The sequence below is a fragment of the Trifolium pratense genome, linkage group LG2, assembly GCF_020283565.1.
Source record: "Trifolium pratense cultivar HEN17-A07 linkage group LG2, ARS_RC_1.1, whole genome shotgun sequence".
Lineage (NCBI taxonomy): Eukaryota > Viridiplantae > Streptophyta > Magnoliopsida > Fabales > Fabaceae > Trifolium > Trifolium pratense.
Genome location: NC_060060.1, coordinates 15,976,467 through 15,991,471, shown reverse-complemented (window position 1 = coordinate 15,991,471; position 15,005 = coordinate 15,976,467). Strand labels below are relative to the sequence as shown.

The following is a 15,005-nucleotide window of genomic DNA, read 5'->3' as shown; positions in this document are numbered from 1 at the left end:
CTCACGAAAAACTGTTCCGGTAAGTATTTATCCTTACCGGTAAGTTAACTTTACCGGTACACTTTTTAAAAAGTGTTCCGGTATGTTAATATTACCGGTACACTTTTTATAACGTTTCCGGTATGTTTATGTTACCGGTACACTTTTTAAAAAGTGTTCGGGTATGTTAATGTTACCGGTACACTTTTTAAAAAGTGTACCGGTATGTTATTATATTTCGTTTATCATTATACATACCGGTACACTTTTTTAAAGTGTTCCTGTAGTTAATGTGTTCCGGTATGTAATAAGTGTACCGGTATGTTATTCTTAATTTTTTTAATTTTAATTTGTTTTTTTATTTTTAAACAGATATGGCTTATCTCGGCGATACAAGTCAAATGTTGGTAGATACTACGAATGTTTTTACAACTCATCAAAAATTTGCTACCCCAGATGATGTTGTCAAATGGGCTCGAGATGTTGGAGATGCCAATAAAGTCGGTATTATCATTACTCGGTCGGATAAAAAGAACGGAATAAGAGGAAGAAATGACAAGTTGATTTTGGGTTGTGACAAAGGTGGAAAGTATGACTCTTCAGAAAGTTTCACGACAACTGCATCGAAAAAGTGTAACTGTCCATTTAAAATTAGAGCTGCACCTTCAACAGATGGTTCAGGATGGAAAATTTAGGTTATTCATGGAGTTCACAACCACGAGCTACCTGACCAATATCATGGTCATCCTCGCAAGGCACGTTTAACCGCTGATGAAAACAAACGTGTTCAAGATTTGACAAAGCGTAAAGTAGCACCAAGAAACATTGTTTTAGATTTGAAAGATCAAAATCCAGAGTCTGTTGTTGATGCCACACTTGTATATAGGAAAAGACACATGATGCAAATACAAGAAAGAGGCTCCAGAACAGAGCTGCAACACTTGCTGCAGTTGTTAGATGATGCAAAATATGTCAGCTGGAATAGAAGAAAAGATGATGGCTCCGATGTTTTGAGTGATATTTTTGGGGCGCATCCAGATTCAATCAAGTTGTTGAACTTGTTTCCCATTGTTTTGGTTATGGACTGCACATACAAAACTAATAAATATAGACAGCCACTGCTTGAAATTACTGGCATAACGTCAACTAACATGACATTTGCTGTTGGATTTGCTTACATGGAATCTGAGAAGACGGACAATTATCATTGGGCGTTAGGTAAGCTGAAGCAATTGATTACTAAGCAAGATATATTTCCTAGAGTAATTTTGATTGATAGGGAGTTTGCTTTGATGAATGCAATTAAAGATATATTTCCACATACTACTAATATGCTTTGTATGTGGCACATAATCAAAAATGTGAATGCGAGATGCACCGTGCAAATACCTAAGGATATGCGACAAAAGGTGAAAAATTTGTGGAGAGATGTTGTTGAAAGTCCGGATGAGGTGGAGTATCAGCAGTGGTTGAATGCGTTTCAGCAAGCATATGTTAATTCAAGCAATTTTGTCGAATATGTCAATAACACCTGGTTGGCCCCTCACAAAGAACAATTTGTTGAAGCATTGACCAATCGAGTGATGCATTTAGGAAACACAACGACTAATAGGTATAATTTTTTTTATTTTAAAATTGAAATTATATTTTTCTTTTTTTGCCGTTTAATTGACTATTGTTTGCAATTTGATATTTAGAGTTGAGTCTGCACATTGGAGACTGAAGCAAATGTTGGAACAGAGCAAATGAGACTTATGCAAGTGTTTGGAATGCATGAATGACAACATAAGACTAGAAATTGACAAAATTAAGAAGTCTTTTCAAAAGAGTTTTTACTATGGAGAGAAGACACACAATAGTCCATTTTTTCAATATTTGAGAAACTTTGTCTCCAGAGCCGCTATGACACTAATTTCTGATGAGATGAAGAGAATTGACATTGTTGGAACAAATAAAAACTTGTGTGGTTGCAAACTTAGGTCAACATGTGAGTTGCCTTGTGCTTGTGAATTGAGTGGATATACAACCAGTGGTGTACCGGTATGCATATTCATACTGGTACACTTGAAAAAAAGTGTACCGGTATGAATATGCATACCGGTATACTTTTTTTCAAGTGTACCGGTGAAGAAATCAAACCGGAACACTTCGAAAAAGTGTACCGGTATGTAAAATTACACTTACTCTCTCAATTTCGGCAAACTCACACCGGAACACTTTTTTTGATTAGGGTAAATAATGATTTTTTTTTTCCGTTTTACATTATATATGAGGGTATATTTGTCATTTCAAATAGGATTGTTGGGGTAAAGTGAAGATTGTTGGGGTAGGAAAAAAAATTTTCAACAAAAAAACTCTGATCTTAAATGGGACCTCGCAAGTAGGCGGTTTGATTCATCCCCTTAATTGAGTTGAATTTTATATTTTGTTTGACCATATGACCAGATGGCGAACCAAACCCGGTTTTCTACAACCACAAACAAACATAATCATAAACCCCATTTCTCTTTCATTTCCTCATTTTCAACACCACTCCGATCACCGGATTCCGGTGACCGGCAACAATTCATAAACCCTTCCTTCATGGACTCTCACTCCCAATCCCAATCTCAATCCCAGGACCCCCTTCCCCCTAAGAACAAAACTGGAATAATCGCTTTCGTCGTTCTCCGATGGTTTATCGCAATTCTATTACCCTTCGTTTTCTTGTTCTCTGTTCCTTTTATTTTGGGTTTATTGCTTCTCATCCTCGCTGATTTCTCTGTCCCTAATCCCATTTCTCTTCCATCTCACTGCAAAATCGTCTCCACCGGTTAGTTTTCTTTTCTTGCTCAAATCAGTTAACACACTTGAATTTTTTTTTGGGAATTTGAAATTTTTAGTGCAATTGTGTTTTTATTTTTACTTGTAATTATAGTTACTTTTAGCTTGGATTAATTCATTTGAGCTTATCTACGGACATAAGACTGTAAAAAACAGCTTATTGCATTTTATATCATAAGCTTTTTTCAGCTTATTTCCATTAGTTTTCCAAGATAGTTTATACATAAGCACTTATCATGATACACACTTGTGCTATAAAGGGCCTTAGTTATTATAGTTAAAAAGTAACATACAAGTTTGATTTTGTTCAATAATCACTAGTAATTCAGTTTAGATTTAGTAAAGTAAGTTATCTCAATAGTTGATGTGGTTTTATAGGGTGAATTGCTCACTTTAGAGAAGTCGGTTAATAAATCAATATGAAATTACTTACTTTAGTTTCTAGGGTGAATTGCTAGAGAAGTCGGTTAAGTTTCTGGGAGAAAAAATCTCAAAATATATATATGATAATAATCAGAATTTTCTTTTCATTATCTAGAGAAACTATTTTGAGTGTTTTATGAAAAAAAAATGGTGCAGTGTTTTTTAATTCTTTAATCTTCATAGCAAAAAATGTGTTCATGTATTGTTTTGTTGAATTAATTTGTGAGAAAAGGAAGTAAATTATCCATGAAATTCATATCTTTCATGAGCTAATGATTGGTGTGGTTTTATAGTTTTTCAGTATGATATTCATTTGATTAGTAATAATCATTTACTTTGAAGTTGAGAACTTTTGAGAAGAATTGGAGGCATTATTGTTTGTTATAATTCGTTCTAAATTGCTCGGTATAATTTTTCTTACAGGTGTTGATATTAGATCATCTAAGATTTGTGAACTTGGATTGTTAGATTATAAAGCAAAGGATGTTTTTCGTCATTTTGAAAGAAGCAAATTTCGCTGTCGTTATGATTACTACTGGGCATCAGTATTCAAGGTTATTATATCTTCTTGACAACTTAGGTATTGTTTATTCTTATATAAAAGAAAATATATTGCTTGCTAGAAGAAAAACAAGGCACAAAGGAAGATAAGATTTCTCTATAACAATGACTATGAAAAGGAAAATAATATTAATAAACAAGTTTATTATAAAGGAGATTTCCTTAAATAAACCATTGTCAGATCACCTGATAAGGACAAAGAAACCTTGAAAATACAAGCATTGGTCTCCATGACTTGTGGTCTTATACTTTTCCCTACTTGCTCCTTACACGTTCTCTGAAACTAGTCAATGAGAACTGCTCTAGAATCAAAACATACATCCGAATTTTTTCAATAATTCTGCATAGCTTATTCCAATCAAAAGTGGTTGCAGAACAATTGGAAGAGAAGTAGACTGTAGCTTACCGATAGTATTAATCCTTTTACACATCTCTGTCTAAACCAAAACTTGACTGTTTAGGTGTTGGTTATTGTCACTGAATAATATCCTTCATGATCTTTCTTGCTCTGGATGCTTGTCCCATTTGGTTGAGAATCACACAGTTTTCTGGTCTTGTCCATGTAACATATATCAACCTATACAAAAACATGCTCACATATATCACATATGATAACTAATCTCCTCAGAAAACGAAGACGACCAATTAATTGTACATGTTTGTCCAGTTAGTTTATATATGGTTTAAACTCTGTTGGTTATGATAACTATACATCTTGGTAACTCTTTTGGGTTGTTGAAAATAGTTTATGTTAACATTGTTTCAGGTGGAATACAAAGATCACTTTTCAGGTCAGAGACAAGTTGCGTTTGCTGAGGCTCCGAGTGAAGCCCTTCCTCTTTATTGCAGGCCTAATTTTGGGGCTGCATGGTTGACACAGTACAAATTTAAGGTGGGGCCTTCAACTCGTGGTCTTTGATAGTTATTAGCATATGTGACAACCTTTTATAACAACATGATATTATTATCTTGGCATATTTTAGATTATTGATAAGATTTTTTTTGAACAAGAGATTATTGATAAGATTGGTTTCTTATCTTGGAGTATCTTAGATTATCCCTTAAGATTAGGTTTTGTTTAGAGTCCCACATCGGATGAGATAAGGATTTAACATAAGTTTATAAGTGGGGACAATCCTCACCTTACAAACTGGTTTTATAAGGATGAGTTAGTCCCTAATATAAAACTCTTAATAGGTTTCATATTTCTTAGTTATCATGATTTGTTTCCCTTTTTGATTGGGATTTGAACCCTTGTATATTATTATAATTAAGGGTTAATGCTTTGTCTTTTCTATATTAAATCATACTCATCAATCATATCAAACCTTACTCATATACCTAGGTATTTATTCATTATTTTTCTCTTTATCCAATACCAATTTTAACATGGTGCCATCCTCCATGATCTTTTCTATCACTATTCTGTTGCCAAGTTCCATAATGATTGAGAAACTACTATAATTTTATTCGAAATCCTTTTCTAACCATCGTTGTCGCTCTCCGCTCTCCGACCCTCAGGTTTTTGTTCTTATTGGTGCATGAGGTGCACACGCCACATTTGCCATGCTGTTGGTAAAGGTTTGTGCATTGTCCCTTTACGGTTCTATTGAGACCACATTCATCTTGGGTGACACTTCCACGTGATCTTCTCAGATCTATATCTGTTTCTTCGATCCAATCTACTATCGAATGTGTTTATTTGGAAACACTGATTTTGTCTTAGTTGCAGCTTGACAGTGTTGTCTCATATATGGTTTGGCACTATTTTGTATCAGTTGTGATTTGAGCCACTTGACAATTGTTTTGGCACTGTTGCTGTTTTGCACGCATTACATCAGTTGTGGTTTGGTCTCAAGTCTCAACTGTTGTTTGTTATTGTTGTTTTCCTCAGTTTGTGGTTTGATGCTGGTTTTTGTCCCAGGTGGGGATTACCCCTAGCTTTTGTTTTAGTTGCAATTCGGTCACAACTCTTGCTCCAGATGTGATCTGGCCCTACCGATTTTCAATATCAAATTATATTGTTTGGTGTTTCTTTCTTTCTTTCTTTCTTTCTTTCTTTCTTTCTTTCTTTCTTTCTTTCTTTCTTTCTTTTGAAGGGCATATTTGTAACAAACTTCAAGCGTAGTAAGTTTTAGCTCGAGGGGGAAGTGTTAAAAGATATGAAAATTTCTTATAATACGTTGATGTTATCTCAGAGTATCCTAGGTTCTCTTATAGGATTAGTTTCTTATCTTAGACCACTTGAAATCAGTTTTCATATTTCTTAGTTATTATCATGACTTATTTCCCTATATAATTAGGATTTGAAGCCTTGTACTATTATAGGTAAGGGTTTGTGCTTGGGCTTTTTTATATCAAATCATAATCATCAATCATATAAAAGCATATTAAGAATTCAAAGTCTTTATTATTCTCTCTACTCTTTTTTAAAACCCTATAACTTCAATAATGTTATCATACTAAACCTTATTCGTTATGTACAAACATCATAGATTCATAGTGAAGTTAACAATGCTTACCTTATTCGTTATGTAATTTTTATTTTCTCTTCCTCCTTTATATTAGGTCAATGAGACTTATGATTGCTGGTACACATCTGGCATTTCCAAAGTTCATTTATATCAAGAAAATCTCTTTGGTTGCCATGCTGACGAGCAGTCTGCTATTGAGAAAATTATACAATATTTTACCCAGTGAGTACTTACACTATCTGTCCAACCTACTTAATATTTGATTGGGTATTTGCTGCAATATCATAGTTTAGATTACTCAACTAAAATAGGATTGTAGTGTGAGAATTTCATTTATTCGGCTACATTACATGCTATATAAAAAGCTGGATAGTTTGCTATTTATTTTCTGTCTTGTATAAAGCAAGCAAAATTTGAGCTATATCCAAATTCTATAAATAAACTTTATTGGAAAAAAGGTTTGTTTGAATTGTTAATTTGATGTACAACATAAAAAAGAGTTCACTCCCAAGCCCCCTCATCCTGAAGATGCTGGTGCTGTTTTACAATTATGAATTATTTTCATGACTGTTGAGTATTGAAAATGTCTAAGTCCTCCAAATTTATAAATAGTTCAGTGGTTTTTGTGTCAAAATAATTATGTTGACCAGCTTGCATAGAGATCTACGTATTTATTTTTTTTTGGGAAAAATTCAATACTTTTATAATCTTATTATTTAAATTATGCATGTATCTCGTATCAGGGCCATGGAAACAATAAATTATTCGTTTTCCGATAAGGGAAGGAGGGCCAAGTATTGGAGGTGGGAAATATTAGTCGGTGTCATCTCCGGAATTGCAACATCTTTGATCACCGTAACCTTTATTATGTTCCTCAAGCTACTGCTATCTTCATTACGTCGACCTTTTGCAGCATGGATACTTTCTTGGCGTGTCAATGCTGTTCTCATCAGGCGCACTTGTTTTCTTGTTGCATACATATCTTTTGTGGCTTGGTTAGCTATTGAATATGGAAAGAAGCTTGGTCTCATGGATATTTTCAGATTCCCAAGATCATAACACTTATTTTGGTGAAGTGCCATGTCCTTTGGGAGGTTGAATCCCCATGTAATATTACAATTGGAGCAGATGACATTCTTGACCCATCTGCACCAATAAGGAAGGAAGTCATGTATAGTTCGAGCGAGAATTAAAAGTGTAATAGTTTAATTAAACAGACTAAGTATCTGTTATTACCTCAGAAAGAAAGAAAAATCAAGTTTAGTTAAAATAGTATGTTCAGCAAAAGTAGTTTACAGATTGTCTTACATCAATTGAAAATGTTGTAAAAGCCTGTTGGCGTTTGGATTGATGGAGTAATTTTAATGGAAATGTGTGGTCAATCAGAGTCTAATTAAGCTCATGTTTACTTCTACGGTTGCCCACCTCTCATCACGTGGCGGTAGATAATCTTTCTAAGGTGTAGCTTTGTGATGACGGCGCGCTGCCACCGCAGAAATGTTTATGAATGCAGATAGCTTAGATGCGATAAACTCACACTAAATTTTGCTTTAGGGGGTTTATTTTTTCTTAGTGTGTTGCGTTATAAAGAAATTGCCATCTTTCCACACACATTCTCAAAGATAGTATCTTTTCATGGTATTGAGCATTCATTAAACAATTATTAATTTTTTTTTTAGAATAAACAATTAAGTTCTTAAGACGTCTTACTCCCTCCATTTCATAAAAATAAAGTCTCATTTATAACGGAGTTATGAAATTCATTTTATCATTAAAATCAATACAATTAATCATTTTTTTAAGAACAACACACAACTCAAATGAGATAAATTTCATTTCAATGTCTTTTCTGCTCCTCTACATAATGTTTTCTCTCATTTTACTATTTTAGTTTTTCTCTCATTTATATCCTTCTCTATCCTCCTTTCCTAGTGTCCTCTAAATGCAAAAGAAGGTAGAGAACCTAAGAACCCTTATGTATAATCTCACCATCATTCTCTTCATCCTGTGCAACATTCTTCTCATCTCTATGCCAATTGATTCATCAGCATAGATGCACTTTATAGGTCTGGTGCCTCATCATGAAGGAAAAAAAAATCAAAGATTCTCTTTCCCTATCCTATACACGAGTTTGAGGAACATGATTTATCTTGCAGTGAACTTGGCAGCCATTTTATTCTCAGTTAGGTTAACTTGTCCATTTTCAGTTTATATTTGTCGAACACACCTTCAATATAAAGTGTCGTTGCTACACAGGCAATAATTAAAAAGTATAGCTAAGCAAAGCTAATATGTTGGTACAAGAGGGTATTGATTAATAGTAAGTGGTTAACAATTATGTGAACTGAGTCACTGCTTCTCATTTCCTCTTGCTCCTACATTTTGGCTTTGCTTCACTTTCTGCTAAGGGGACTCTCCCAATAAGAACTCCCTTTTGTTAAGTTTTCTACTTTTTGTTTATGCAATATGAAATAAAGGACAACTGAAAAATTGAAAAATTAGCTTCTGGTTAGATGGTGTGATTTATATAAAAATTTAGTAACTACTGCAAGTTATCTCGTTAGGCTAGAGCTATAACCTCAGTTTAAAGAATGCTATAATTCTTTTATTATTTCTGAATTATACAAAATACATTCACTTTATTTTTCTTATTTGTTACCTCTCCTGTGATAAAATGTGCGTTTCAATCTGTTTTCCCTACCTTCAAGTCCTAACAGCCTTTTTTTAGTATCTCACTCGCCTCGGAGCATAAGCTTTTAGAATGATTGATTTTGATTGAAATAACACTGAATTTTCATATGACATGCCTATAACATAATAACATGCCATTTTGTTTGCAATTCACAGGTTGGACCTATAACATGCCATCTGTGATGTCCACATGCAAATTGCTCAGGTGCATCACACTAGGTCCTTGAGGGCGGCCGGTGCAAATATTTCCTCCACAAGCAACCTGTGTCCTCAACTTCATGTCGTAATTCCTGAACTTGTTTGTCAAATTGGTTAAGGAATGTAAGACTATGGTTAATTTGTCAATATGGTTTTGGCGGCTAATCTCCCGCCTGGTGTGCCAATTTAGTTTGCCTAATTGCTTATAGAACTAGTGTGCCAACATGTATGGTAAGCTAAAAAACCAACCAGAACTCTAACATTACTAATGGCTTGATGGTTTTAAATTTGACCCAAAACTTCTAAGCCAGAAACCAAACTTTATTTATTAACGGGACAAACATGAGGCATATGCGTTGGACTTGGATTCTCTACAATCGCCTTTATGGTGCAGTTGGCAGTTGGACGTAGTGTATCCATTTTGATAGACGTTTGAGCAAACTAGCTATAAACTACAACTTCTCATGTAAACACAATTGAGATACTACAACTTCTCACATAAACACAATTGAGATGTGACAATGATAAAACTCACACCCAAGCAAACATATGCTATGATGATTCATCTAAGGATTCATTTATCGCGGTACTGGTTTGAAAATTAAAATAAATCAAGCTCCCTGGTTATCGTTGTTATCGATGATGATATGCTTAAGAATTAGCCTAATAGTCTACTAGCATTTGGACATTTTTTACAGTAAGATATTGAAGTTGGTAAGTACACCGAACGATGTTTAAATTTACCAGATTCTTTTTTATGGCTCCACCCATCATTGATGCTTCTCAAATTTTGAATAACAGTAAGATTTTAGCAGATATACAATGTCATACTAATAACTGAAAGATTCCATGCATTTATATTTTGCCATTAGTCTCTATAGGTTCATTGTTTCATCCACAAGTTACCTGTGATAAGATTTTTGGCTTGTCTAAGAACTGTTTTTTTTAGGAGTATAAGGATATAATAGGGAAATAAAACATTAAATCTTTCCAGATTCTGCTAGAATTCTTTCAATCTCTTCGAGGAGGCGCTCCTTTTCATCTGTCAAGTCTTCATTCTGCTTCTGAAGGTCCTCTATCTGCTTTGTTTGTTCAGAATCCTTCCTGAAAAATCATATTGTATGTTTATTTTACTTTCAAAAGTTTAACAGCTAAAAGATCGAAACAGATTAAGCTTATAATGATTACCTATTCATGAAGGACAGATTAAGCTTTAGTGATCGAACTTCCTTCTCAAGGTTTTCACATCGCTTCAAGACAGCTTGCATATCTGAAGGGATTGTTGGTGTCAAATTTCTTTCCTTTGCCTCAGCCATTCTGCATTTCAAGGTTATTAATTTAGAAACATGCATTCAATACAATATTAGATATGAAGAGACTTTCTTAATCTGTTTCTGATAATTTTACGTACTTTCTTGAGCGCTCCACCCTTCGCTTTTTTGTAGGGTCTAACTTGTCATCTGCATAATCATTGGTTAGAGAGGAACAAAAGATAATTTACGTCAAATTTTGTGCAATGGATACATGGCTACCTGAAACAGCTGATGTTATAGATCCATATCTTTCAAGACTTCTCTTCTGCAGAATTTAGCAAGATTAACCCCCCGAAAAGTTAATAAAAAATAGTTCAAAATTTCTAGGTAAAACAATAGTTCTAGATAATATATGTTACTATAAAAGTAGGTTGATTATACCTTTCTGTCATCTTTCAGATTATCGATTATTTGTTCTCTGACACCTGCATTTTCATAAAACCACAATTACAGTCTAGTAAATATGAATGAACATTGTTTGAAAGTTAAAATAATGAAGAAACATTTCCGTTCTCATATAAAGAGATACTACTTCATTCTTATTAGTTGTCATTGTCGGTGTAAAATTAGTTTACACTGGCAGTGCATGTCTTCTTTTCACTAAATAAAATTACCAGAAGTAATGAACATGATCCACGATTCAAAATGTACAATGAACAATAATTTAGGTAAACTAATATAAGTCCATAATCATGTATTAGTTGTACCTTTGGCTCTATTTTGAGTGCTTTCGCCCGCTTGTTTCCACGAGCTATCACAAAGTGTTTGATTCGAGTTGCTAGGACCTTCACAGGCATCTAAACCAGATGACAGTACTGGTGCAGCAGCAGATGATTCACTTTGAGAAGGTTCTCCGGAAGCTGTTCCTCCGTGTATTTGGTTCATTTGATTTGCAAAACCATCTAAGACAAAGTTTGTGGTTCCTTCAAGTGTTTGCATGACTCCAGAATCCTTAACTTGATCAGTAAAATCTCCTTGAACATTTACTAGATTTTGTTGACTCCAATTTTCATGTCCTTCGTTAAAATCAGATTCGAATAGAGGTTCTCGAATACAAAAAATTTCATTTAAGCCCTCTTCTGCAGCTTTTTCGACATGGCATTCGAGTCTCTTTCGCTGCAATGTACCTTTTAGCATACTTACACAAGATGAAACTTTATCTACATCGACCAATTGATGTGTGTTGAAGGTAGATGAAGACGAGTTTGATTGAGACATGAATGAGCCCTTTTGGTTTTGGCTTGGTAACTCACACATAGATAGGTAATCGAAACCATTGAAAGTTGCAAGTTCTTCTTTTATAGTGTTAGTATCGTGCTTAGGAGCGATGAACATCGAATCCAATCCTTGTGGGACTTGAGTATTTTGCATTTCGGTATACCTTCGCCTGCAAAAAGCCTTAGAAATTAATCCTTGTTTGGATAAACAACTTAATTAAGCGCGCTTATAGCATAAGCACTACTCATATAAGCGCTTTTTGTGAACATGATTTTGAAAAAGATATACAAGGTGCGATGATAATACCGCAATTCAGAAGACCGGCTTCTTGTCATCCTTTGATCGGTAAGAAACCAGGCCTGCATTGATAATAAAACATCTAATGAAAACGAAGATTCATTGAACTAAGGCTTCATCAAATAAAATAGTTTGATTTTTAACAAACCTTGGCTAGAAACAAGTTACTAGATTGCAATTCTCTATCAACAGGATCTCTGATGAAAATTGACAGAAAACTAAGTTACAATATTGAACAACTTTCTCAATTAAATAAATCATACTATATTTGTGAAAGACTGTATCGTTTACCGGATTGGAAAATTGAAATCATCTGAAACATCATTTGCCAAAAAGTTATTTTGTATGCATGATTTATCATTGTTTCTTCCGTCTGAAGCGACACCAACATGTTGCTGATTAGACATATTAACTATTTCAGTGGATATTCTGCAGTTACAATATAATAATGGTCAAGAATCAAGACCTACGCATCAGAAAAAACATTAAATCTTCACAAGAAAATTGAAAAAAATCGCCACATCGTGATTAATACTTAATGATGGAAACCTTATGATTAATACTTTAGATTGTGCATATATCACTTAACTACCATGGAAACCTTATGATTAATACTTTAGATTGTGCATATATCACTTAAAGAAATTGCATTTTTCATTAACATATATACTCACCTTTTCGATAATCGACTGTTAAGTCCCATGCTTGTTGAATTATATCCCTGATCATAGTCAACAAATTATTAGAGACATAAAGTTGAAGAATTTTCTGATCATATGATATCTATAGAAACTTGCCTCTTGATCAGTTGTTAGCCAGCGTTTGAAAAGCTCCTCGCTATCTGCGCGAAAGCTTTGTGAAACAGTCTTGAAGCCTATCATATCCATGGTAGGTACCGGCATACCGATAGGACTCTCCATCACTGTCTTCAAAAACAACTCTTCACTTGAATTCTTGAATAAACCAGAAAACCCTCTACCTTCCATTTCAACACTTGAAAAATTTCAGCTGAATTCCTTATCATACATAAAAATTCTCTTCTCAAAAAACAAGAGAATGAATGAATACTCTAAAAAATTTCAACTCAAACCAATTCTTCAAATTATGTCAAGAATAGGAAATAAAGAAAGACTTAACCACTATGAGTTTATGAACTGTTTTATCACAAAAACATAGAAACTACTAATTAACATGCAACAATTATGGAAACATGTCCCTACAAAAAAACTAATTACTGTGTATGACAGATTCAATAGTAAATATTTTTTCTGATTTTTTTGTCATAAGAGTTAATAAATAAATATTATAGAGTAGTGGCATCTAAGAGTGAAAAAAATACTTCAAAGATTCCATGTACTATTCATTTGTCTTTTGTGTATAATGAAAGAGAAAAAACTTGAAGTGGTAAAATGTAGTCTTCAAAGGTTAATGGGGAGGTTTAAAATTGAGAAAAGTTTGTAGCTTTTGAAATAAGTTAAGTGAATTATTTTGATTAATTTAATGAAAATTTGGTCACCTTTAGACATTAAATAAATTAAGGTGATGTAATTGGATAATGATGTTGAGGAACATTGATTGGTTGTTTTTTGTTTTTAAATAGGAAGCTGTTAAGTTGGCACTTTCATTGTTAGTTCATCTCACGTCCATTGATTTCTTTGTAGGACCATCAAAAATTGATTCTACATAAAACTTACTATGTTTGGTTTATTTTGTTATTTTAGACAATATATGTAGAGGACAAAAAATTGTCTCGTAATTCAGTGGGGGACAAGAGTTTAGGTTTTTGTCCAGTCCCAGGAATAGTTTTGAAATCAAATACATTACAACTGAAGTTGCCCCGTCCAGTTCTTTATTTTTTAGCAGATTAAATTCACTTAGTGTGATTACACATTACCTAAAGGATCCTCTGAAATCTCAATACCTAAAATAGTTAAATGCATATCATATCATATATATACCTAAAATTTGGATAGAATAAAATAGAGCACAATGACGTTCTTATAAACATACATGTACCCACACACAGTTGAACAATTAGTTATTAATAATTTATTATATGAATTGAGAAATTGTGATGTATCATTTGTGGAATTAAACATTAAACATATTAAAACAAGTAGCTAGATATAACAGCGTTACAACTACATTTTTGGTTGGGACAAAAAGAAGAGGACGTAATTTAGCACGTCTCCTAATCATATATGCAACTTGGTCTTGATAGGCAAATGAAAAATAATTAGATCTCTTATATATGCATATGGTCATGTATTAGATCTCTTTCTTTTTTTGTCAAGGGTCATGTATTAGATCTCTAGTTAATGCATATAAAAAAAAATATTGTTAGTTGGTCCAGTGGTAATTGTCATTGGACTTGGTAGGGAAGATCACAGTTCGATCCTCCGCAACTGCGATCGGGAGGAAGTCAAAACCATTTGATGTCATGACTGACCCTCAAACCATATTAGACGGTCCATTAGACCGGATACTGGTGGTGAAAACTCAAAAAAATATTAATGTTTTAAATAGATCTCAATATTTTTTTTTGTGTTTTTCGTATTTGCGGAATTTGGTGGGATATATTTTTGTGAGATACGGAGAAGAAAGTAGATTTTTACATGGAGAATACTCTCATGTTTCTATTTTTCTTTCTCAAATAGATCTCGATATTTTGAAAGATTAGTTTTTAACTTTTAGATTGAAAATACGTACGAAATATTTTAGAAGATAAAAATAAATAAACCTTATTAGTTGCATCTCCAATAGCAATTGCAATAGAGATTTTTTTTTGCCACTATGTCAATTTTCTCATGCGTCCTAAAAAATTACCAAAATACTCTATGTCTGCTACATAAGTAGTGGTCTTTATAAAAATGAAAAATTTGAGAAAAAAAAATACCATTCTTTACGCAACCACTACTTAAATATCGGAAAAGTAAAATATGATGCAAGAAGGTGATAGGTGGAAAAAAAAACTCTCATTGCAATAAGCTAGCTTTTAAATAAGTAATACTAAGATTTTAGGTATGTG

At 33.4% G+C, this 15,005-nt stretch overlaps 2 protein-coding genes across 2 annotated transcripts; one reads left to right on the top strand and one right to left on the bottom strand.

The window, feature by feature from the left end:
• Nucleotides 1-2,416: 2,416 nt before the first annotated feature.
• On the top strand, nucleotides 2,417-7,642 carry LOC123907591. The gene is made up of 5 exons (XM_045957909.1): nucleotides 2,417-2,791; nucleotides 3,649-3,779; nucleotides 4,553-4,678; nucleotides 6,355-6,482; nucleotides 7,004-7,642. Exons 1-5 carry the CDS (start codon nucleotides 2,425-2,427, stop codon nucleotides 7,317-7,319), a joined length of 1,068 nt encoding a protein of 355 aa, XP_045813865.1. The 5' UTR covers nucleotides 2,417-2,424; the 3' UTR covers nucleotides 7,320-7,642.
• Nucleotides 7,643-9,974: 2,332 nt separating this feature from the next.
• LOC123907590 (protein CYCLOPS) lies at nucleotides 9,975-13,261 on the bottom strand. Its single transcript, XM_045957907.1, has 11 exons — nucleotides 12,775-13,261; nucleotides 12,652-12,698; nucleotides 12,269-12,406; nucleotides 12,126-12,174; nucleotides 11,987-12,039; nucleotides 11,170-11,849; nucleotides 10,844-10,887; nucleotides 10,682-10,727; nucleotides 10,561-10,609; nucleotides 10,338-10,466; nucleotides 9,975-10,253 (listed from the first exon to the last, which is right to left on the bottom strand). Exons 1-11 carry the CDS (start codon nucleotides 12,961-12,963, stop codon nucleotides 10,130-10,132), a joined length of 1,548 nt encoding a protein of 515 aa, XP_045813863.1. The 5' UTR covers nucleotides 12,964-13,261; the 3' UTR covers nucleotides 9,975-10,129.
• Between the last annotated feature and the right edge of the window lie 1,744 nt (nucleotides 13,262-15,005).